This window comes from Emys orbicularis, chromosome 3, assembly GCF_028017835.1.
Source record: "Emys orbicularis isolate rEmyOrb1 chromosome 3, rEmyOrb1.hap1, whole genome shotgun sequence".
Taxonomy (NCBI): Eukaryota; Metazoa; Chordata; order Testudines; family Emydidae; genus Emys; species Emys orbicularis.
Window position 1 is genome coordinate 211,522,494 of NC_088685.1, and position 26,492 is coordinate 211,548,985.

The 26,492-nt window shown below is 42.9% G+C and overlaps 1 protein-coding gene across 1 annotated transcript in view; it reads left to right on the top strand.

Moving 5' to 3' along the window:
* The window catches only part of CFAP61 (cilia and flagella associated protein 61), a 180,899-nt gene that overhangs the window by 109,470 nt on the left and 44,937 nt on the right, over nt 1-26,492 (top strand). The window contains exons 20-22 of the mRNA XM_065401500.1: nt 4,462-4,630; nt 9,457-9,631; nt 19,644-19,936. Coding sequence (XP_065257572.1) covers nt 4,462-4,630; nt 9,457-9,631; nt 19,644-19,936 — 637 coding nt within the window. The remainder of the gene's footprint in view (nt 1-4,461; nt 4,631-9,456; nt 9,632-19,643; nt 19,937-26,492) is intronic.

The following is a 26,492-nucleotide window of genomic DNA, read 5'->3' on the forward strand; positions in this document are numbered from 1 at the left end:
CACAGAGCTCGTCAGGGCTCTTGTTTCTGTGAAGCATGTATCCCATTTCTGGGTACTCTAATAACAATAATCATTAATAATCATTAGCAATCAGACCTGTGTTTGAATATGAATATTTATAAATATGAATATTTATATTTAATAGTCATTTTTAATATGAATATAAAATATGGCGGTATTGGTACTAATAATAATCATTGTTATTACTTTGTTCCTTTTCAACTTTCTCTGTTTATTGTTTATAATGCCAAGGAACTTAGGGGTTCAAACTTGATCAAGATCCCATATTTTTTAGTCATGCTGTGTTTGGGACCTGGTCCATAGCTCACTGAAATCAGTGGAATAACTCTCATTGCATTTATATTGGGCCTTTTTCCACTATACACCAAATAAAAAATAAAGTTGTTCTAGAGGCACTCAATGCTGATGTGCTTTGTTTGCTAAATGGAATATTTTATTCCTGGCGGCAGTGACTCCAGCTCACAGAATGAGTGAGTTCCAGGCTTTGCACATTGCTTCAAAAGGATAAAGTAGTGCTACAGATTGGTCCTAGATTCTTTTTAAATGTGGCATCTGCGTTTCACCTTAATCAGTCAGTTATCTTGCCAACATTTTCTGATGTATATTTCCCCATAAAGACCTTCCTTCACAAGCTTGATGTTAAAAGGTCTGTGACTTCTATCTAGAACATCCATTCAGCTTTCTATTTCATTCAAAAGCCACTGTAATTTGGATCTTCAGGGTCCGTCCCTTCATGGGCCTGTAAGCAGCTTGTCTTTACAAGTAGCACAAACCTCCAACTGTTCTAGAAGAACCTTGTGGAGTTTTTTAAGAGATGATTTTCCCTCTTCCGGTGTGAGGATCTGGGTTCAAGCCAGACAAGTAAGGTGTTCTGTCACCACCTACCCTGTAGTCCTGGGTGCCTTTGTACTGTGCAGCTTTGGTTCAGAGCCCTGATACCAACAGCCTGATCATTACCACACTGATCTCACCCTGGCTTCCACCAGCTTGGTTGCTCTTTGCACGGTAACACCAACACCTTTCCAGTCCCAAGTTCTCCCCAAATAACACCTTTCTCTGCAGTGCTCAGCCCCTCTGACTGTAGCACTCACAAAATCTTATCAAGTTCACTGCTCCTTTAAAGAGACACAGCAGCTTATTAACTTAACTGGGGTTGACAGACTTTCCACTTCAAACAAAGCACTGAGTTGGTTTATAGGTAAAGTAAAACAAGTTTATTAACAAAAGGACATAGGTTTAAGTGATACCAAGTAGAAAGAATAAAGATAAAAATGGTTACAAACACACAAAAGTAAAATGCGTTTATAAGACTGAAACTTAACTTAATTAGTTATAGTTCTTGTTCAATATAGTTTCCCTACTTAAAGCAACTTCTCCAGCATGACTGGCTTTTCCAGCCAGGATCAACCCTTACAGATTCAAAGAGCTGGCTGCTTTGTTCCCTCAAGAGATGAATAACTTAGGGTTCAATCTCCCTCTCTTCATAGTCCTGCAAACCTCTGAAATGTATTCTTCTATAGGGTCTCCCCACATAAAGTTCCTTTCCCCTGCTGGGTGTGGACGCCGTGCTGTCTGATGCAGATTCCATGCTGGTTCCTCCCCATTGTTGATTTTTACAATGCAAATGATTTCTTCCTGCAACCTCCAATACAAATGAATAGCCCATTGAATTTGACCACACCTGGTTTGAGGTGTTGACCTCTTTCCTTTGTCTGGAGAAAAACTGTTTATGAACTCCTCCTAACATGCCTGGTTTAAACACATTTTAGTCACATATTTCCAGCATATCTGTAAAGTTCTTTGTGGGTTAACCATACAGACATCACTCAAGAATATTAATAATCAGAGGCTTATTAGTTTTCCAATTATATATTACATGCCACCTTTTGGATAAATATTATGACAACAGTGTGTCATCTGGCATCGGGGTGCTCTTAGGGTCACATCTGGGTTTTTGTAAGGGAAGTATCAAGACACAGAGGATTTGAAGAGCAGCCAGCCACATGGAGTTCTCCACATACTTCCACAAGCCACTATTGCAAAGACTCAGCCCTGTGCAATAATTCAGATTATTATAGTTTCCAGGTTGAAAATGTTTTCTCCCTGGTCTCCTAGATATTTTGTGGGAATAGGTCTATAGATTGTCTGTTGTTTAGGTATTTTATCTTCATATATGAGAGAGAGAAAAGCAATTTGGGGAGGAGTGTTTTTCTTCACACCAGTCTGTAAAGCAGTGAGCACACTGTTAGTGTAATATAGTTGAGATTTAAATGAACTTTGGGATTTCTTATAATTTGAATGAATAAGGGTGCTAAAGAGGCTCCGTTTCTTTCTGGTTTTGCTAGAAAGATCCCTTTGTAAACAGCAGCTTCTAAATCTTTGATACCCTCTCTAGAAAATACTGGACAGTCACATACCTATTTAAGGAGGCTAGATTTAAAACAGGCAATTACCCCCTCCCCCATAGACTTTGGTGCAGCAAAAATAGATCTTGGCCAATATTTTCAAAAGCAACCAGTGATTTGGGGTGCCTACCTTGAAACACCTTAAAAGGGTCTTATTTTCAGAAAATACACAGCACCCACTCACTGAAAATCAGACTCCTTTGAGGTGTCTCAGCTGGACATAAAAAATTGAGTCAATCAAAATCACGGGTCACTTTTGAACATCTTGATCAAGCTTATCACCATTATCTTCAGTTTATACCTTCCATCATACTTCTGTAACAGCACTAAAGGCAATGGTGTTATACAGGTATAACTGAGGGCAGAAGTTGACCTACAAAATTTTAATTACTGAGATAGTGTGTGAGCCAGAAAGAACCAGCTTTGCTTTCAGAACCCAGAGTGAGTTTGCGTGTCTGACTGGGGGGGGGGGGGGGGGGCGGCGGTGAGGGGGGAATAGTAAAATGAGCGGGGAATAGTAAAATGAGCAAATTTGATATGGAGTCATTGAGACACAATAAATGTGGCACACCTGAGAGGAAAACCACCTTTTAAGATCTAAGCACTAAGATGAATGTCTGCTGGTAGTCTCCCATCTTCCAAAATAGATGAATTTCTATATACAAATGTCATCGGTGGCACCAAAGTCCTGTTTTCACAAGAATTTTAAGAGGTTGTCGCATTTACTTTCATTGAGACTAAGGGCCAGATTTTCAAAGGGAATTAGGTGCCTAACCTGCTTAGGTGCTTTTGAAAATCCCATTAGGCATTTATCTACACCTTTAGCTGCCTAAATACCTTTAAAAATCTGTCCCTGAGTGCCTAATTCACTTTTGAAAATGGGATGAAGGCTCCTACATAACTGGTACTTTTAAAAATTGTATCTAAAGTGTAGGTTTTATCATTCACAGTGTCATTGGGCCATCAGTCTTTATGAAAACTTTGAACAAAATAAATAAATATGACACTTGCTAAGAGTTAGGATAGAAGTAGTGAGTCTGTCTGAACAAAACAGAGTAAACCTCTTTCCTCACTTACCACCAAACAGGCAAGAGTAAAAAAGGCCTCTATGGCTGCAATTGCTAAATGGAAGAGGGCTTTGTTTATAGAAGAATTGCACGTAAACTGTTCTTTGTTGCATTGTATATAAATTAATTGCTTTCAAAATTCCTCCTCTCTTTAAAGGTTGGGAATGAATTGCTTGTCAGTCAGACCCTGTGTTTATGAGGATTATCAGACATACACTTTCAAGAGAGAGATATTTTCATTTGCCTGCTAATTTCTTCCTCTTGACGCATATGATAATCTCCCTCTCCCTCCTGTGAATGGCATCTCTTTGGTTGCTTCATACAGCATTTTGAAGGTTTCTTTAATGTAATTACAATGTTTTTCATCCTTACCATTTTGGAAGAGCTCATCTGGAGAGGGAAAGCAGAAGAGCAGATCTGATGATATCTCTGCCCTTTACTGGCATTTCTACCTTTGTAGCCGTCTTTGTAGTTGTAAACACTTTCAGAGCAGGGCTATGTAAGACAGTAGTTATACTAGTGGTTAGTGGTCTCACCACAGCTGTTACTGGTGGAGCTGAACTAGTGGTAGCAAAAGTGGGAATATTTTAGCAAAAGGGCATTTTGTAGAGACAGCCAAAGAGAGGAAATTATCAGGTAAGAAAAACAGTTTCTTTTACAGATACAAAACTCTGCACTGTGCATCAGACTGCAAATTTGAACCGTAGTAAAGTATATATTTCTGACTTGTTTTTAAACTCTGTTGTAGTGTGGCCTGACGCTGGGAGGAATTATTTGGTTTTAACAGGAACTTGTCAGTTTGTAACTGAGTGTTTCATAATGAATAATCTCTCACTATAGGCTTTAGTAAGCTCACAGCAAGACAACAGACTTGAACCACTAGGGGACTTCAACCAACTCACCAGATGTCTAATTAATGCCTGCTGTCAGCTGCTAAAATGTCACTTATAGATATTCTTTCTTCACAGCCACTGTTTTAATGATAAAGATTATGCATTGATGTCACTTTGTTCCTGGGTTAATGTTGTGGTTGGTAAAATGACTGGCATAGACCGAGCTGCCAAACATGTAGTGGTTTCCAAAGGAAAAAAAGTGCCATACGACCACCTTGTTCTCTGTACTGGGCAGCAATACCAGGTAAGATTGTGCACATAGTGAATAAATGAGCATTTGATGTTTACAGTGATTAACAATTAATATGTTTGTGGAGAGGGTCACAGTTCAGGGCAGCTGCACCTGTATTTCTCCCCTGATGGTTCAGCAAGGGCGGTCGCTTTAGACTCTCAGCTTTTCAGCAGTCACCTCTCTTGGGTGGGGACCCACATCTCTCTCCTTCTTGTCCACAGTTTTTCCAGGCTGCACAGATCCCTGGCTACACTGTGAGTTGCAAGCTAGGTGGCCTAAACACCCAGTGTCTGTATGTTGCTTTCTCCTGAGGGGCTATAAACAGCGTAATTGCCCACCGTTAAGTTACCACACAGCTCTTTCTAAGCAAGGACATTTATTCTTATGATGAAAGTATTACAGAGAAAACATATTAAAATAATAAAACAACCTACAGGCATGCTACTAAGCTTACCTCTGATTACCCCCAACACCAACAAGGGCTTTGGCAGGCAGGGCCGGCTCCAGGCACCAGCTTAACATGTAGTTGCTGGTGGCGGCCATGGGAGAGGGGCGGCACCTGCGGCAATTCGGGGTCGGCAGGTCCCTCACTCCCTCTAGGAGTGAAGGACCTACGGCTGAACGGCTGCCGCCGATCGTGGCTTTTTTTTTTTTTTTTTTTGCTTGGGGCGGCAGAAATGCTGGAGCCAGCCCTGTTGGCAGGTGATCAGTCCATCAAACCCCACCAAGCAGTGGTTACAAATTCGTAACAGCTTCAGCTCAGAACAATCACCCCCATGAGTCTGTGAGTTCCTCCTTTATACAGTTTGGGCCTTTGAGCTTGGGATCCTGGGAACAGGTAATCGGCAGACAATCACCCTGTCCTCATGGTATAGCTTCAATGGGCTGGGTGTTGCATAACTGGAGGTGCTGTGGAGGGTGGAATTGGCATTTCCCCCTAGATATCGCCCAGTAAATCCACTTTACATGTGTTGTCCCAAAAGATCATTCTTTTCTGCTGCATTGTCCAATATAATCCTTTGGTCATCCAGGCCCGCAATGATACATAACCTTTGCATTTTTAGTACAATAGACTCCAAAGATGGTTAAATTTTATTCAGGAAGGTTTATCACAGGTAATGCAGGAAATTGTCTTATCTGTCACAGTGAGTACAGGAGCAGAGAAGTCCACAGCAAGTCTGTTACCAAAGGCCAACAGCCGCAGGTCTGTCACCCTATAAAAGGACTTAGGTTTCATCCAACAGTCCTTAATGGAAAACTGTTATTGAATTCCCTGGGAATTGTGCTTGAGTAAGGACTGCAGAATTAGGCATTACGATCATGACTTTTGGCAAGGGGTAAGATTTTTGACCAAAATAGTTAAATTGATACAACCTCTAGTGGGGACATATTTACATCGCTATAAAGATACTTTATTCCTGTATAGTTTATTCCACTTCCTGTATGGGAATAAGCTATACTGGTATAAGCACATTTATATCAGTATAACTGCCTCATCACTCGGGGGTTGTATTGCTTTAACTGTACTGGTATATTTAAAGTGATATAATTTGTGTGTGTATTCAAGGCAATTTTACCAAAAACTTCCACCAGTGATCGCACAGGTGGGAGCTGTAGGATGAACAAGGTTCTGGCAGCTTCCAGGCTTTTTACTACTGTGATAATTAAGCCTGCTGCAAAGCAGGTTTAATTAACATAGCAGTAAAAGTAGGTCCAGACATGGGAACCTTATCTGCATTAGGGCTTATATCCAGCTAAACCCGTGGTAGCACTGGTGGGAATTTTTTTGTAAAAACCACCAGCATGCACAAGGCTTGAGAGAATTGCAACTAAATATAATAATAATCCTAAATCCCCACAGGCATATATTACAGTAACAAATACTTTCTTTAAGCATAAAATGAAATATATTTCTATTGGAAATGTAGATTCTGTTTGTTATGCAGTGAAGTCATACAGCATTTACTTTATTGGCCAGAGCCTTAGCACAGGAGAGAAGGGGAGCCGTCTGGGGCCAGTTCTCAAGCTGCAGTGGTTTTGGCCTCAGTGTAAGCTGAAGCAGTGCTGGGGCAGCTCTAAATTGCTACACCTGACTGTGGTCCCTAATGGTGAGAATTTGCAGAATGGGGCTGAGCTCTGCTCTGTCCCTGACACATGCCCCTTTGTGTGTGGCTGGGCTGCTTTCCGTTTTGTACCGTTAGTGCAGTTCTGCTCTCAACAGTGACTCTAAAAAGGGCATTGTGGAGTTCCATGTTTATTGTGCCTCTGACTTCCACATTAAATGTGCTCAGAGGTAAATAAAATGATGTTTCATGCTATCTGTCAGCCCTGCATACACATCTTGGACTCGGCCAGCCACACTGGGTTCTTTTTCTTGTGTATCATCACAAGGCAATAAGATTCTAAAACCAAGTTGTGCCCTATGTCACACATGTGCAGCTGCATTGCCTTCAATGAGTTTACACCAGTAACTAATTGGTTTTTAGGTAAAACGCATCAAAAACCTATATTTGTCACTAAAATCAGCAGATCTGACTGAATATGTTTTTTAGCCTTTTTTTTATAGCACTTGTCCCCTTAGTCATAAACATTAATGTTAATCTTCAACCCCTCAGTGAGGTCAGGAATGCACACAAGGAACAGAGCTGTTGAGTAAAAAAGTACCATTTTTACATAGTTGCTTTTCAGAGTAGAATGTCGCTTTGAACAGCTAAATATGTTCACAGTTCGACAGATGGACTAAAAAGTTAAACCAAAATGCACCCTGAACTTGTTTGGATCTCCCTCTTCAGCTTCTACAATGTGAAAGACATCTTTTGGAAGCACCCTACCACCTGCAAAGCATGTTGGGGACAGTAGCTAAGCTGGAGGAGAGAGAGAGAAAAATAAGGAGGGGAAGGGGAAATGCAGAATTTATCTGCCTTTGCTGTTAAAAAGCTCAAGATTTTTTAAAAGTACAGAAGCTAGGGAGAAGTATTTTATAATCCAATTTCTATTTTATTTACGTAGGGCTAGCTTTTGCCACCCTTATGAGTTGTACCTTACTTGGCAAGTAGTGGCATTGATTTCAATAGGTCTGCTGATTTAAGATGCTATTCAGTATGAATGAAAGTGGCAGAATGTTTCCTTATTGGATAAATAAGATATGGAGATGCCACATCTGTGTTTCATGTGACTAGATCACATGAAGCCAAGTGGCCAATGAGAGCATTGCTCTGGACAGTTCTTGCCCAATGCTTCATAATCGTAGTCAATTTGCTTTTTCTTTCTTCAATAAAATTATGGTTTAATTGGTTACTGTAATAGTAATGTTAAACCATTCAAACTTTCATGTAATTTTTATCTTACACACACAAAAAATTGTAGCCCTCTCTCTCACACAGAATTGCTCCAATTTTAGAAATTTTAGTTTTGCTGTGAAAAGGAAAAAAGAGCTTGTTGTAGTTAAAATTTTGCTTGTGAAAATTCTTACTGTACGTTAAACAAATAATTACCAAGATGCTTTATCTGCATATTTATACAATTCTGGTAGCCAATTGTTGTGAAGTCCCTTTTAGTCCGTACATTATTCACATTTTTGTTGTTAATTTTCTTATGTTCACTTCTTAACACCACTGTTTTAAATGGACACTTATTAAGAGTTGCGGGGAGTTCCACAACTATGGATTTCCCCTACAGCCAGTTCCTGTTAGTGTCTGTTTCTGGATCATCAGAGCACACCTGGCTTGAACAGGGTGACGTGAGATTCAAATTCTATTTTCTACCATGCCATTCCTTGATCATCTTCTTTACCTTTAACCCCCTAAGGCTGTTCAGTTGCAATTGCAAGATTCTTGTGGAACTTTTTAACATTCATCATTCTCTCATTTATGAAAACTGGCTGTGATGCTTTGCATACTGATCATTGTATATAACTCATTACAAAAAGCAATAACCATGAAATGAAGCACGGTTTTATACCATTGCCAGCAATTTTGCTGTTTAGCAGAAGTTTCCACAAAAGTGATAGTCACAAATGTAATTTTTCTGGTGAAACCCTTTCAGTGTTCCAAGAGGTATTTTTGAACATATTGTTATAAACAATGGCCCAGATCCCGTTGTTTACCTGAGCTGTCCTTGTGCAAGAGCAAAGGAAGGGGGATCAAAAGTAGCTTTTAGCATTCTTCATACTGGGACTGACCTAGACTCTGGTTCTAATTTATGCCCTGTTGTCCTCAGCGTCAAGAGATTGTTTTGGCATTCTGGGATAATCAGGTTGTAGAGAAACCCAAGATACATCTTCTTTCAGCCACACTCCCTATGCTGGAGATCAGGAGAGTGGTGGTGTGCAACTGCACTAATATTCCTCTGCCACCCCAGGCTGAACTCACAGGCTGTCCAGCTGTTCTGCACAGCCAGAGCAGGGCAAAGCATGAAGAGCATGCCCCAAGATGGGAGCCAATAACAATTGTGGTAAAAGACAATTCCTGTAAAATGGAGAATTGAGGGGTTTTTGTCATTTCAGTTTTTAATTGACTATGTTTGAAGATAAATCTAAGCATATGATGTGTGCTGCATTGTGTGTGTGTGCACGCGCATATACACATAACCAAAAAAATTGCTAATTTCTTCAAAATCCTGCATTGCTTCACAGATCCTGCAAGGAACAGAAAATTAGATATAGTAACACTCATCTGTTCTCTTTATGACCAGTGATTTGTTGATTACAAATTATATGTCCAAAAGGAATCAGACTGTTAGAGGGCTAGCAATTTTTATATGGTCAGATACTTTGTGTCATTGCTATTCAAAGTCTCAGTTAACAGTTATCAATTTTATGTGCATTATATTTATGTCAGGTTCCATGTCCCACTGGAGCAGAGATCAGTAAACTTCAGACTAACAGGGAAGTCATACACAGCTGTAAACAAAGCTATACTGGTGAAGTTCCTACCAATCTCTTTAATCTCTCTGATGATCAAGACTGCTTAAAGGCAGGGCACTGGTTAAAAGAAAACTTTATCAATTCACACGGTAAGGATTTTAGTGTAAACATGCACATTTTCAGAAATGAATTTAGGCTTATTGTTTCTCCTTTTGCAATGTGTAATTAGTGCCTAATTAATTCTAACAAAATCTTTCATCTGCCACACTTTGTTTTCCAGATTAATTTACAATTTGTTGTTGTTTTTGGGTATCCAGCATATTTTGCTAGGAAAAACGGCTTGAGATTACTTAATTATCTATAATTATTATATGACACAAAATGAATGTCCTAAAAGCAAAGCCTGGCTAGAATCATTAATTAAGTAATTGAAGAATAATTTAATTGGTAAACATGTTTTTCAATTATTTTGGAAAATATGTCGATCTGAAAAGCGCTATAGAGAAAAGAATTAGCATGGATATTTTTTCAAATGCTATTGTCTTTGTGCTGCGTATCATCTTTAGTTACAACCCCTCAGACAGAATTGCCTGTTTACTATATTTTCTATTAAACTGTAGAAGTCACACATTTGTGTGAATCTCTATATCCATCATCACATTTGTGTTGTCTCAAACTGTCTTCAGTAGATCCTCCATTGATTGCTCACAAATTATTAAAATTAGACTAAAATACACCTTATATTTTCTTTGAGAGCCTCTTAGATTTCACATACATGGTGCTGAGTTCAGTTTGTGTATGCAACAGAAAATATGTGGGATCCTCATGCCTTCCTCTACAGAAAAAAAAATAAAATGGGCTCACATTATAGCACTTCCGAGTTTCTGATCAGAACTTATATAGAGCTAGGAGGAGGAAATGTATCTTTAGAGATAGGTATTCTAGCTGATTGCTACAACTGGAGTTCCCTAAAGGTGTAGTCTAGCCTAGTGGTTCTCAACCAAGGGCCCGGGAGTTTCTGGGGGGGCTGTCAAGCAGGGCCAGCATCAGACGAGCTGGAGCCCAGGGCAGAAAGCCGAAGCCCCACTGCATGGAGCTGAAGCCCGAGGCCCTGAGCCGTACCACCTGAGGCTGAAGCTGAAGCCTGAATAGCTTAGCTTCATGGGTCTTCCTGTGGCACAGGGCCCCAAGCAGTTGCCCTGTTTGCTGCCCGCTAATGCCGACCCTGGCTTTTATATGCAGAAAATCAGTTGTTGTGACACAGGTGGACCGTGGAGGTTTTATAGCATGCTGGGGGGGCTTCAGAAAGAAAAAGGTTGCGAACTCCTGGTCTTCATCTATTCACTTTCAATTGAGAGCATAATAAAAAAATGATAGTTATAGGGTATGGTCTATAAAAGTGCATGTCCTACTTAATAGGCCTTTAAGGAGATTGTCAGACTGCTAGAACTTTTTATTCCTCCTCCACTGGGGTACTCCTGGGGATCGGTTCTTGGCCCTACACTATTTTACATTTTTATCAGTTACCTAGAAGAAAACATAAAATTATCACTGATAAAGTTTGCAGATAATACAAAAATTGCGGGAGTGGTAAGTGATGAAAAGGACAGGTCACTGATACAGGGAAATCTGGATTGCTTGGTAAGGTGGGCGCAAGCAAACAATGTATCTTTTAATATGGCTAAATGTAAATATATACATCTAGGAACAAAGAATGTAGGCCATACTTATAGGATGGGGGACTTTGTCCTGGGAAGCAGTGACTCTGAAAAAGATCTGGGGGTTGTGGTGGATAATCAGCTAAACATAGGCTCCCATTGTGATTCATGGATGCATAAACAGGAATCTCAAGGAGGAGTAAAAATGTAATTTTACCTCTGTATTTGATTCTGGTATGACTGCAGCTGGAATACTGTATCCAGTTTTGGTGTCCACAATTCAAGAAGGATGGTGATAAATTGGAGAGGATTCAAAGAAGAGCCACAAAAATGATTGAAGAGTTAGAAAACCTGCCATATAGTGACAGAATTACAGAGCTCGTTCTATTTAGTTTAACAAAGAGACGGTTAAGGGGTGACTTGATTACAATCTATAAGTACCTACATGGGGAACAAATATTTGATAATGGTCTCTTCAGCCTAGCAGAAAAAGCTGTAACGCGATTCAATAGCTGGAAGTTAAAGCTAGACAAATTCAAACTGGAAGTAAGGTGCACATTTTTAACAGAGAGTGTAATTAAACATTGACCAAGGGTCGTGGTGAATTCTCCATCACTAGCCATTTTTAATTCAAGGCTGGATGTTTTTCTAAAAGATGTGCTCTAGGGATTTATTTCGGGAAGTCCTATGGCCTGTGTTATACAGGAGGTCAGGCTAGAGGATCACAATGGTCCCTTCTGGCCTTGGAAACTATGAATCAATGAAAAACTGATACTGCTACAACATGTGAAACGTTTCATAAGGCGAGGAAGAAGAACAGTAGAGAATCAGAAGGCTCTTTCTGATTAATAGGTATTTCCTCATCACTAGACTCTTATTGTTCCTCTGTTAAAATCCTTAGATGTAGCAGGAGGTTCTTTCCTATATCCTTGCCTGATTTTCTTTTTCTTTTTTTTATCATCAATATGCCTTCCATAGTGGTGGGGGACTCTTGTCAGAGTTTGAAGAGGAATCAGAATTGTTGGATGAAGAAACCACTAATGTTGGAGCCATAACAGAGGATTGTAGGATTTGAGTGGGCTCACATCCTTAATTGTACTGCCATGTTGGCTCAGAGAAATTTTCACCACAAGAAACCCTGGTTTCTTCCTGCAGAGGTGATTTAGCTGGCACCAAAATTAAGGTGATCAGGTTCTCCACAATTGGTGACTCAGGCTCTGGAGTAACCTTGAGATCTGCTAAGGACACAAATAAAACCTCTCCCTGCTGAGAAATTGTTTGGAAGAGGCATCTGTACTGAGGGTGCTATTGCTGTCTTCCTTTGTGTTTGAAGAATCTTCAGAGGCTGGGACCACTGGTGCCGAGCTAGATTTAATGAATAATGAGGATGCCAACAAAGAAGAAGCCAGAATAGATAGTGCTGAGTGCTCGGAGCAATGGGGGACAGTGCCAATAAACCTGGTGCCATGGTGCAGTGTAATAAATGTATCTTTGCACTCCTATGCCCTTGAGCCCTCGTTACTGATGAAGATCTGTGTGCTGACTTTTTACTATGGTGCAGCACTGAGAATTCTGGTCCCACTTTTTCTTGTGCTGGCAGCAATGGCTCCTTTGAGGAGCCCTTCCTCTTACCCGGTAGTGGGGACATGCTTGGTGTTGGGAAGCCAGCTTGGAGTCTAAATGTCTCAGTCTTCAGACAGCAGGAATCCCTGACTGCTCTGATGGATTTTTGTAGAGTCTCTTTCTATTACTTTATTGCTTCCTGAGCTCGATATCATGACTCTAGTGACTGGAGCGCTGGAAGGATGAGCCAGGAGCGAAGAAGTCTTTTTGGTCCGTGTAGACCCTGCCGGTGTGCTTTAACATAGTGCTGTTCGATAAAGTACTACATTAAAGGGCACTAGGCAACCTTTGGTGTGTATGGACCAATTAATGCGCAACACGGCGCACTTTAGAAATCACATCCGTGTTGAGTGCATTACCCCATTGTGTAGACAAGACCTAAGTGATGGGCTGTGTTCTTCACCCAAACAGTAGAGACATGTGTCAAGCATGTCTGTCAGAGGGACAATCCCCCCATAGGACGGGCATGACAGGAAGCCAGGAGATCAAGGCCCTGTCATAAGCCCTGCTCCGATCTGCTCTCTCCTCTTCTTTTTTACTACCAGCGGCTAAATGAAACAGTAACTACAACTAAGTATTAACAAATTAACTACAAACTACAGAAGGGACACAGTGTTGTTCACTGCCTAAGGCTGTTTGAGGGAACTGACTGGCGGTTGGGGTCTTTGTGCCCTTTATGCCCTCAGGAGGGGTGTGTGTGAGGGTATACATGGCGCATGTGCGACACCTGATGGACACAACGAATGAAAATGTCCCAAGCTCCTGTATTGGGGAGTAGACAACATAGAATCATGGGACTAGAAGGGACTTTGAGAGGTCATCTAGTCCAGTCCTCTGCACTCATGACAGGACTAAGTATTATCTAGACCATCCGTGACAGGTGTTTGTAGATTTTTAAGAGCAGGTTAGACAATGATGGAGATTCCACAACCTCCCTAGGCAATTTATTCCAGTGCTTAACCACCCTGACAGTTAGGAAATTTTTCCTAATGTCCAACCTAAACTGCCCTTGCTGCAATTTAAGCCCATTGCTTCTTGTCCTATCTTCAGAGGTTAAGAAGAACAATTTTTCTCCCTCCTCCTTGTAACAACCTTTTATGTACTTGAAAACTGTTATCATGTCCCCTCTCAGTCTTCTCTTTTCCAGACTAAACAAACCCAAGTTTTTCAATCTTCCCTCATAGGTCATGTTTTCTAGATCTTTAATCATCTCCTTTCAAAAGAGCTAGCCTGGTATTTGAAGCGCTCAGTGAAACTAGATTGGCAGATGAGGGCATTGTTACAGAACTGGCTGGGGGTTGCACCTTCTTTTGGAAGGGAAAAGAACCACACGAAGATAGAATCCATGGAGTGGGAATTGTCATCAAGACCAAACTCTTGCAATGTCTTGAAGACTTTCCATTAGGCATTAACAAAAGACTCATGAAACTCCGGTTACCACTAAATAAGTCGCGATTTGCTACCATCATCAGTGCATATGCGCCCATCTTGACAAGCCCCGATGATGCTAAGGAACAGTTCTACTCTGATCTCGACTCTCTCATCAAGTCAACTCTACAAAGTGACAAACTCATCATCCTAGAAGTTTTCGGTGCAAGAGTAGGTAAAGATAACAACAACTGGCAAGTCATTGGGAAAAATGGCATGGGAAAAATGAACAGAAATGGTCTCCTACTCCTAATTAAGTGTGCAGAACATAGCCTGACAATTACAAATACCATCATGTTTTCATTGATCTGACAAAAGCATTTGATACAGTCAATAAAGAAGGATTATGGATGATCCTCAGCAAACTTGGTTGCCCACCAAAACTTGGGTAAAGATCATTTGTTTATTTCATGAGGGGATGAAAGGTCAGGTACTTTTTAGTGGAGATCTCACTGACTCCTTTCCTATTTCAAATGGAGTCAAACAAGGCTGTGTCCTTACCCCTGCACTGTTCAACCTCTTCTTCACCCAAGTTCTCAACCATGCTACAAATGGGCTCAACAGAGGCATATACATCAGATACAGATGGCTCAGTCTTCAGTCTAACAAGGCTTAAAGCAAAAACAAAAGTAAAAGAACTACTAATAAGAGAAGCACGCTTTGCGGATGATTGTGCCCTCCTAGCACACACAGAGGGAGATCTCCAGTGCATTGTAGATCGCTTCGCTGAAACATCAAAATTGTTTGGCCTCACAATCAGCCTGGAGAAAACTCTGGTGTTTCACCAATCATCTTCACCGCTCCATGCCATATCCCCTAGCATATCCATTATTGGAAACCAACTAAAGCAAGTTGACAGTTTTACCTATCTCGGCAGCAACGTCTCCAATGATGGATCTCTTGACAAAGAGATCACGAACAGGATACAGAAGCTTCTCAGTTATTAGGAAAGCTACGTAGCAAAGTCCTGAAATCACACAACATAACCCTCTCAACAAAAATAAAACTTTATAATGCTTTTGTGCTCACATCTCTCCTCTACGGCTGTGAGACCTGGACACCATACAAATGGCATATCAAACAGCTAGAGGCCTTCCATATGCGGTCTCTGCGCGCCATTATGGGGATCCACTGGCAGGACAAAATTACCAACCTGTAGGTTCTCCAAAAGTCAAATGCCATAAGCATTGAGGCCATGCTAATAAAATCCCAAGTACGCTGGGTTGGACATGTCATTAGGATGCCTGAACATCGACTCCCCAGAAAAATTTTCTATGGAGAATTGGCACAAGGACATCGGAATCAAGGCCTTCCCCGGAAAGCACTACAAGAACAGCATCAAGAACAGCATACACTTTGGTACAATAAACCGAATAATCTTGAGAAGGCTGCATTAAATAGATTAGCCTGGCGACACACAACACTCAGAGCTTTCCAAGCCTTTGAAGAGGACAGAAATAATCAATGGTTAGCTGCAAGGGAGAAGTGTCATACTACTGCTATAACTCCCAAGATACTCACCAGTGAATTTGTCTGCCCGATCTGCTCATGAGCATGAGTGTCACGCTTTGGACTTCAGAGTCTCTCCAGAATCCACAAAAAGAGAACGTGAAAATGTCATCGTCAAACTGACAGACTAAACACACACACACTTCAGAACAGTTCTCCAGTTTGTCCAGATCATTTTGAATTATAATCCTATCCTCCAAAGCACTTGCAACCCCTCCCAGCTTGGTATCATCCGCAAACTTTATAAGTGTACTCTCTATGCCATTATCTAAATCATTGATGAAGATATTGAACAGAACTGGACCCAGAACTGATCCCTGCAGAACCCCACTCGTTATGCCCTTACAGCATGATTGTGAACCACTGATAACTACTCTCTAGGAATGGTTTTCCAACCAGTTATGCACCCACCTTATAGTAGCTCCATCTAAGTTGAATTTCCCTAGTTTGTTTATGAGAAGGTCATGCAAGACAGTATCAAAAGCTTTACTTAAAGTCAAGATATACCACGTCTACCACTTCCCACATCTACATAAGTAGGATCCACATGTACAGAACATCTCAAAGAACCACAGTTACTGTAAAGTAAGTAAACTTTCTTTCTGTGATAAAATCCAGCAACCTAATGCACTGTAGCCTATTATAACTCTAATTGAAACTAATTGAAATTCATCTGCTATTACCTCTCCACTTTCCATTAAAATAAAAAAGTGGGATGGTTGTAAAGTAAAGAACAAAACTTCTCTAATGGCCCAAAATGGATCAATTATTTTCCTCTTTAGGTAAAGACAGTTTACTGCCTTATTAAAAGCATGTTTGTAGAAATGCTGTAGCATTAAAATTCCAGTGCACGAATCACCGAGCAGAGCTTCTGTTGCTCTGTCTAATATGGTTGGGTCTTTATTTTTGCAAGCTGAAAGGATTTGGGTCATGCTGGGGTCATAGAAATCTTGTATTTCCACTTATAGGAAATGATGAGAATGCTCTGTCGTGGAACACGGCATGTAATATTAAATGATAAAGTACTGTGATGGTCTTTATTTATGATTCCTGTTTTTCTGCTGAATATTATTATGTTTACTCACAGATGCATTTTCATGCAGTTAAATAATAAAAACATCTTGAGGAATTACTGTCTGTCTGATGGACATAATTTTAGTCTATAATGAATATCTGTAGTTCCTACAGTACAAGCACTGTAATCTAAATTCACTAATATTGTAATAAGCAGAAACCATAAATTGTTGATTTAACAGAGGTCAGTAAAGGAACAATGTTTTCCTTAATCAAATGTATTGCATTTAATGTTACTATATAAAACAGATTTTTAATTTTTCTTGAGTAACCCAGTGCTTAATTCTGATCTTGCATATATAGAAATGCCAACATATATTACAGCAGCTGACCTTTCCTCTAAAAATTTTGGCCTACCAAATTGCTAGGATATGTGGGTTTCTCAGACTTGAATGCCTTAGAGCAGGGGTAGGCAAACGTTTTGGCCTGAGGGCCACATCAGGGTTCTGAAAGTATATGGAGGGCCAGTGTAGTGTATTATATTGCTCCCTGTAGGAATGTGCTACTTACGGCTGCCAGTCCTGGTGCTCTGAGCAGCATGGTAAGGGGGCAGGGAGCGGGGGGGTTGGATAAGGGGCAGAGGGTCCGGGGGGGGGCAGTCTGGGGACAGGGAACAGGGGCGGTTGGATAGGTGTGGGAGTCCCAGGGGGCCTGTCAGGGGACGGGGGTGTGGACAGGGGTCGGGGCAGTCAGGGGACAGGGAACAGGGGCGGTTGGATAGGTGTGGGAGTCCCAGGGGGCCTGTCAGGGGACGGGGGTGTGGATAGGGGTCGGGGCAGTCAGGGGACAGGGAGCAGGGGGGATTGGATAGGGGGTGGGGTCCCGGGAGGGGGCAGTTAGGGGACAAGGAGCGGGGAGGTTGGATGGGTCGGAGGTTCTGAGGGGGGCAGTCAGGGGTCAGGAAGTGGGAGGGAGCAGATAGGGGGCAGGGCCAGGCTGTTTGGGGAGGCACCGCCTTCCCTACACGGTCTAGTGTATTAAATTGCTCCCCGTAGGAATGCGCTACTTACGGTGTACTACTTACGGCTGCCAGTCCTGGTGCTCTGTAAGTAGCACATTCCTACGGGGAGCAATTTAATACACTAGACCCGGCGGCTCTCGCAGCCGCACTGCCCGGCAGGAGCTCGCAGCCCCATCGCCCAGAGTACATAGGTGCTGACTCTGTGGGTGCTCCGGGGCTGGAGCACCCACGGAAAAAAATTGCAGCTTCCCGTGGCCCCGCCCCGCCCCCCTGCTTCAGCTCACCTCCGCTTCCTCCGCGACTGCACCGCCGCGTCCTGCTTCTCCCCCTCCCTCCCAGGGCTTGTGCCGCGAAACAGCTGATTCACGGGGTAGGGAGGGAGGGGGAAGGAGGGGGAACGCAGCGCGCTGGGGGAAGAGGCGGGGCCGGGATTTGGGGAAGGGATCCAATAGAGGCAGGGAGGGGGCGGAGTTAGGGCGGGGGCTTTGGGGATGGGGATGGAATGGGGACGGGGCCAGGGACGGGGATGAGGTGGAGTAAGGGCGGGGCCAGGGGCAGGGAAAGGAGCGGGGAGCGCGGGCAACCACCGGCGCTGGAGGTCCGCAGACTATGTGTAAGAGGTCCACAAAAAGTTATCATTAGCATATAACAGTGGTTTTCAACCTGTGCTCCGCGGACCTCTGGGGGGCCTGCAGACTACGTGTAAGATTTCCGAAGGGGTCCGCAACTCCATTTGAAATTTTTTAGGGGGCTGCAAATGAAAAAAGGTTGAAAACCACTGCCTTGTTGGAATGGCTGCACTGTTTCAACCCTCGGATTTCCTTTGAAGTACATGTTTTCCCGACAGATTTTTGTTGAACACCAAACCATGGGCCAGTTCTGTGTGCGCAGGGAGGACTCAAGACTCTTCTGCCACACCATTCCCCCTCTTCCCATATCAGGCAGAACCCCCACTGTGGTGTCCAGAATCCTCACTCTGAGGGAAGAGATGGAGACTGGACATGCTGTGGGAGGGGGGGGCTGCGGTATGCACATCCTTCTCCTTCCAGTTTTATGGCCCGTACCTGAAAAATTCCAGCCACAAGCAATAGTACCTTCTCTTTCTATTGCTGTTCTGGAGCTTCTGAGGTCCTCTGCAGCCCATTGGTTCCCCCTGTTAGCATGGCTCAAATGGAGCTGTGCTGCCAGAGAGCTGGCAAAGGGATAGGCACCAGGAGCCAGAACTGGTACAGAGGCACAGGACTTCCCTATGATTGCCCAGACCTCTTGCAGCTCTCCAGAGATCTGCCAGGTTTGGAGGTGGGCCCCACCTACTTACCCACAAGGGAAGAGGCCTCCACCCTTCTCCCACTGATGGGACGACGAGAGGAAATCTCTGTGAAGGATTCCTCATGACGATTTCCCCCCCTGAAGTCCACTCCTGCAGCTCTTGCGGCAAGAGGGGACAAAATCCAGACCCATTTCTATGTAATTTTCAAAACTTAAAAAAAAAAAAGTGTTTTCCTGTTAACGTGATATTTCTACATTTTGTAGAGAAAATAGATATGTTATGATTTCGATCCTGTGTCTCTAATACATGCTTTAAATAAGCAAAATGGGGGAAAGGGACAGAGGGGAAAGGAAGGGCAAGGTACAAGATTTTTATTTTAGAGGTTTTCAATCAACATAGTTTAAGTTCTGGGGTCATAATGCATGTCATACTTCTGTAATAAGTACTTGCCTACTTTGTGGGATGTTTTGCACAAATTCTTCACTAAATTATCTTAGTTACTGTTGCTAGGTAGCATTGTTTGCTTCATCGTATCAGAGCGATAAGGTCAAAGAGAGCAATTCTGTATTATCATCGTCTGAGTTACACTGATAGAGTTGTTGTTGTGTGTCTTAGAATTTTTTTCCTTTTCCCCCCAGGGAATGTCATTGTCTATGGGAATACCATTGACATTTACTCCACAGCACAAACCCTCCTATCTCTTGGAATTCATGGTTCTCGCATACACCTTGTGCAGCCACCACTTAGCTCAAATGTAACTTGCCTTAACAACAACGCAATCGAAAAAGCTGTTAAAGAGGCATTGTCAGAGAATGATGTGTGTGTCTATTATGACAGTATATTGGCACAGTGGAATGAAGGTGACCACCCAGATCCTATAACATGTGCTTCTTTCACGACTAATACAAGACCATTTAAACTGCAATGTGCAGTAAGTATATGCTTTGTATTCCTTTTGCCCAGCCTGCAAAAATAATCAGACCAAGCTAATCCCTGGATGGTTTATCTAGATTTCAGTGTATCTAGAAGATTTAACATTCATTTATTAATCTGAGGGATTTTTTAAAAAATCCAAATAAAACCATTTTAGATTTACAAACAGATTTGGATTAAAGAAGTGTTTAAATCAACAGACATACAAACTGCTATTCACTGTTGAATGACAGGTAGTTTTAATTATTTTTTCAAAATCATTCTTAAAATATTTCTATTGTTTAAATACTTGCAGTACTCCTACCTATAGTTATCTAAATTTGATTAGGAAACTGAATTCAAGTCAAATTGTAAGATCGCAATGTTAATACTGATATGCATAAAATGTAACCTACCCTTATTCTAAGTATTTTAAATAGATTTTCTTTACCAGGAGGAAATATGTATCAGCCCTCTAAATTCAGGACTGCAATTAACATACAATATCGGCACTGCACTATTTGGGCCAGTCCTTTAACACTTACCTATCAGTTGGCTTAGTTGTCTGACTAAGAACTGCTTATATGAGTCTAAGTTTCAGGATATGCACTTACGGGCAGTCACATGACCATTTTGACATGTCTTTGCTTTGCATGCATTCCCCATTTGTGTAGCAAGTTTGCCCACCAAGTTGGAGGGGAAGCCCTCTCATGAGGCTCCGGCAATAAAGTTCCCTCCCAGTTCTCTACCCCTGGAATCTATAACCCCTTTCCTCTCCCCAAACATTCCCTCTCGCCCCTCCTTCTTCCTCTTAGCAACTTGTCCAATTTATCCTCCTCCCCCCTATAAATGCATCATTCTTCCTTCCCTCTCCCTTACCCCAGCCATCCCTCCGTCCCTTCAACCTATCCTTCTCCCTCCCTCCCACACAGAGCCCTTAGTCTGCTCTGCCACCAACTCCCTCATTTCCCCTCCATCTCCCCCACACTCCCTCATTCTTTCCCCCTTCCTCCCCTCAAAGTGCCCCTATTGTTCCATCACTCACCCCTCTCACCTATTCTTTTGTCTCTCCCTTTCTGTTTGTCCCTCCAACATCATTGCCTTTCCCTGCTCTCCCCCTGCAATGAGTCTGCCATGGTCACTTCTCAGCTCCATGCTTTTCTGACCCCAAAGATGGGGGAAAGAGTACTTCTATAATTGCTGCTGACGTCAGGGTCTGTGTCTCCTCTCCTCCTGGCCCTGCCCCATCCCTGTTTGGCAAGGCTCTGCTCTGCACTCAGTCATCTGGGTGAGAGAGGCCCAGACACTGGGGAGCCGAGCCTGCTCCAGAGAAGTGTCTCATTGCAACCTCCTGCCTTCCCAGCCAGGGGACAAAGTGGCTCGTAGAGTGTCATGCATGGTAGCAGGCAGCCTACTGGAACGTACAATTTTCTTGTCCCCTCTCCATAGATATTACACAGCTGATAAGTCTAATTTTAGACCTACCATTGTCAGTATTCCTTTAGTAATACTATGTTGATTAAATATTTTCATGTATGAAGAAGCATAAATATATCATAGGAACTCTTATCTTCTTCTGCAGTGCCTCTGCTGTGCCAGGGTGCCAAATTCCATGCCCCCTTCGTTTCCCTCTCCCATTGCATGTTGTCTTCCATGCTGCCCCATGTGGATGGAATGCTTTCTCCAAATCTTAATGTCAAGTCACCAGTCTCTCCTCAATAACATTCTTCCAAAAGTCTCGCTTCTGCCATGTCACCTACGTTAAAAACTCTGTGGGACAATCAAGGTGTGTTCCTATCTTAATTCTGTAACTGCTTATTCTTATTATTGATCAATCCTTGTTTCACCCAGTCTCTTCCACGCCTTTTTGAATTTGTTTCTTGTCCTCACTTATTATTGGACTTGGCAGCATTTGATTTGTTTAAATAATTTTGATGGATAATGTCAATGCTTATTTTTAAGCATTTTTTGCTATTTTTATCAATTTAAATTTTCATGGTTGTGCAAAATTATGGGTTAAGCATTTTTTTTACTGATTTTTATCACTTAAAATTTCACAGTTGTGGGAAATTATGGGAGGTCAGACAACGGGATTTGGAGTCAGACAATAATTATTTAATGACAGTAGAGACTGAGATTAAAAAGATAAAGCTTTTTAGCCTTTAATACACAAACCATCAACATCGGTGCAAAATGTTTAGCTTTAAACTCTAATAAGCTCTCTAGCAAAATTTTTCTTACTTTGCCTATCTGTAAATTTTGATTATTGATGGACATTTTTTTGTCAGTTTGTGTGTGTATGGTGAAATTGATGTTTATCAGCATCTACTGATTAAAAAAAATCTAATCCTTCCAAGCCTACTTATAATTTGTCTGCATTTAAGGCCTGATCCAAATTTCCACTGATCCTGAATCATGTTCGGTGAACACTCTGACATCTAGACTGCTGACGTGATTGATGAGAGCATTTTTCAGATGTCTAGTGTGGTTTTTCTTTTTTTATATCAAAAAAGTAGTTTTTGACCAAACAATCTATTGCACTTCAAACATTCAGATTGTGATATGAGTTCATCCAGATTGCATGGGTTGTGATTTCAGCTTCTACCCTCACATGCTTGGGTCAACAGTCCTCACTCACTTGGCAATATCCTAGATTTTGGAAGGATTGCTCCATGTACCACAGGGGTTACTTGAGGCAGCTGCTTTACCTTCATGGCTGCTCCAAATGACTCCGGATTTCTTTGTGGCAGGATTCTTGTGTTGTGAGTACCCCAAGGTGGATGAATACGTTTATCTGCCCAGGAGATATGTCCTCTTGTGCCAGTGTCTCATTCAATTTGGGGTGGAGCCTTGTGTCTCAAAGCTCTTGCTCTGCTAGTTGTCAGAGTATCGTTCGCATCATACACTTGAGGAAAGGATTTTTCTCATAACCATTGCTACTGCCCAGACGTACTGAGACACAAACCACATGACCCAGTTATCTGTAAACTGTAGTCCCTATGTGAAATGTTATTGTGACAGTTGGTACCCTCAAATCCCCATTTTCAGTCTCAAGTCATCTCCATTTCCACCTCGAATAGGCCTCTTATCTGTCTGTATTTCTTTTACATCCCTATTAAGACAACCCAGGGTTGTGAGTTCAATCCTTGAGGGGGCCACTTGGGGATCTGGGGCAAAATCAGTACTTGGTCCTGCTAGTGAAGGCAGGGGGCTGGACTCGATGACCTTTCAAGGTCCCTTCCAGTTCTAGGAGATGGGATATCTCCATTAATTTAATTTCATTCACCCAGATGTATCAAACGTATTCAACTAATTTGAAGACAGCATCCATTGCAGCTCTCCTGTTTTTTGTAGAATTTGTAAAGTTCTTGCTTGAAGCTGGAAATGTCCCTCACTACAGTCTGATGTGGGAATGTGAAACAGTGGCCACTTCCAATACACTCTTGGACTGCCATCTACAGCTGATGCTAGTTTTGGCAGTTTTATAGTCCTCATTTGCCTAGAACGCCTCAGCCTACTTTCCTAGGGAGCTGAACTGCTTGCTAATTTCCCACAAGTGGGCATATGCAGAGGGCACTTGAAGAAGAAAGAGAGGTTGCTTACCATTAACTTGTTCCTTGAGAGTGTTCTCTGAATATTCATACCACCTGCCCACCCTCCCCTTTCTTTACAGTCTCAGATAAAGAATTCCAAAAGTAGGGAAGGAACTGAAGGGCAGATGGGGCCACACACATCCCTTTTATACCCTTGGAATCCTCCGCAGGGCCCTCGGGGCAATTGGCCCCAATGGGACTGCTGACTAGAAAAATCCTGCAGCTTGACACCCAGGGTGTTATATTCCACCAGATGCTTCAGAGGAAGGAGCAAGAACCCACAGTTGGCAGATGTGGGATAATCTGACAGCCCTTATCGGTCTCATTCTGATCCCTAATTATTAGAGATTTGCTTAAATCCTGAAGCATGAGGTTTAATAACCCTTCCAAAATTTTCATTATAATTAATTATAATCTGGATATTCTTGCTATGCATATAATTGTCTAATACCTTTATCAATCTTGCTAAATTCTTGGCCTCAACTGCTTCCAGTGGCAATGAGTTCCACAGTCTAAGTAGACATGGTGTGATAACGTTTCCTTTTATCAGTTTTGAATTTACTAACTTTTTATTCTTCTTCAACTGCTTGCTCATGTCGATTCCATTCTAGATGTGCGCACGCCCACGTGCACAGTCGTCAGAGACTTTTGCCTTAACGGTATCCATAGGGTCAGCCGTGCCGCCCTCGGGAGCACCGCGCTCATGCGTCGGTATATTAGGCGCTCCTGGCCCTACACCCTCTCAGTTGGTTGGAGGCCTTTCCCTTGCCTAGCAAGTGGTTAGTGGTTCTCTCCTTCCTTCCAGCTCTAAGTGTCTTGTAAACAGTTTGTTCACCGTAGTTCGTTAGTAAGTACCTGTTAAGTAGTGTAGTTAGTAACTTAGGCTAAGTCTACACTACGCAGCTTTTAGCCACACGGCTGTGCCACTACGTCACCCACGGCGACGGTTAGCCATCAGACTCAGGCATCAACGGCCCCACCGTGGTCACCAGAAGGGAATTCCTCCGGCACGGAAAGGGAGTTTAACCCCTTGCCAAGGCAGCACAGGTGCAAGTGGGCACCTGAGGCCACGTCAACCGCCGCAATGCCATCCTGGCAGCAAGGCCAGTGGTTAGTGCAGTGGCCCTATTGGAGGGCGTGAGGTATGCCAGTTATGCTGATGCCCCCTTCACATCATTCTTCATTGCGAAGCACAATCGGACGCCGGAGTGGAGGAGCGAGTGCCCACTCCAAAACCTCCTTCCCCCACTGGTGATGATGCCCCTGGGCCTCCTGCGGTGGTCCAGTCGTCGTCCTCATCTCCAGATGAGGTGGTTGCAGGACCCTCTCATGCCAGCCCGCCGGACAACTTTAAGGAGCACCAGACTCTGCTTCAAAAGGTGGTCACGAACTTGGGCCTGGAGATGGATGAGATGACGGAGCAGTCGGACACCTTGTTTAATGTGCTCTCGGCATCTGCCCCCGCACATGTTGCACTGCCGGCGCACAAGGGGGTCTTGAAAATAGCCAAAGCCCTCCGGCAAACCCCATCTCCCATCCCACCCACCTCCAAGAGGGCTGAAAAGAAGTATTTCATCCCAGCTGAGGGTTTTGAACACTTGTACACCCACCCGCCTCCGGGCTTGCTGGTCATTTCGGCGGCCAATGGGAAAGACAGACAAGGGCAAACCAGTTCTACACCTCCCCCCCCCCCCCAAAAAAAATAAGGAGGCCAAGAGGCTGGACCTTTTTGAAAGAAAGATTTATTCAACGGCCAGCCTTCAATTCAGGATGGCGAACTACCAGGCTTTACTGGGGAGATATAACTTCAACTTACAGGACTCGCTCCATAAATTCAAGGATTCCAAGCCCCAGGACTTGGCCCAAGAATTTGGGGCCCTAGTTGAGGAGGATACATCAGCAGCAAGATGCTCCCTCCAAAAGGCCTGGGATGTGGCTGATTTGGCTTCCAGGGTGGTCACATCGGCAGTGGTCATGAGGCGCAGTTCCTGGCTTCAAGCCACAGGCCTGTCCCAGGAGATGCAGTCCTCCATCCAGGACCTCCCGTTTGCTGGGAACCAACTCTTTGCAGAACAAATGGATGCGAAGCTGCACAGACTGAAGGACACTTAGGCCACCCTCTGCTCACTGGGTCTGCATATGCCACAATCGACGAGAAAGCAGTTCCAACCATCCCTGCCTCCAAGGCCTTGGCAGCTCCGGCAGGGATCTGCAAAGAGAAGAAACAGAGACACGAGTTTTAGTCATCGCCGCCCTTCCTCCTCCTGCTCACCTGTGCAACCTGGCCCAGCGAAACATCAAATATGCACTTACCCAGCAGACCCAATGCTGGCTTTGGTAGAGCAGTGTTGCAAGCCGCACGGCCATGAACTCTGAGCCCACCTCAGGAATACTGCTTGTGAGTCACCTAGAATGGAATCGACATGAGCAAGCACTCGAAGAAGAAAAAACGGTTATCTACCTTTTGTAACTATTGTTCTTCAAGATGTGTTGCTCATGTCCATTCCATTACCTGCCTTCCTGCCCCTCTGTCGGAGTTGCCGGCAAGAAGGAACTGAGAGGGTATAGGGCCGGCGGTGCCTAATATACCGACACATGAGCGCGGCACTCGAGAGGGCGCCACAGCCAAACCTACAGATTCTGCTAAGGCAAAAATCTCCAACGACTGTGCACGTGACCGCACACCCACCTAGAATGGAATGGACATGAGCAACACATCGCAAAGAACAACAGTTATGAAAGGTGGGTAACCGTTTTTTTCATTGAATGTCCCTTTTGTTTTTGTGTTGTAAATAATAAGTTTAAAAAATGTTAAGTTAGAAAGAGATGCAAACCTTGTTGAAGAAAGAACACAAGATGTGTAATCAAGAAAATTTAAATAGGAACCTAGCATCTCATAATTCTGATGGAAAAATCTTTTACTTGACTAGTTTATATTTTATCATTCATTTGTCTTCATGTACTAATAAATGTTTGAAATTA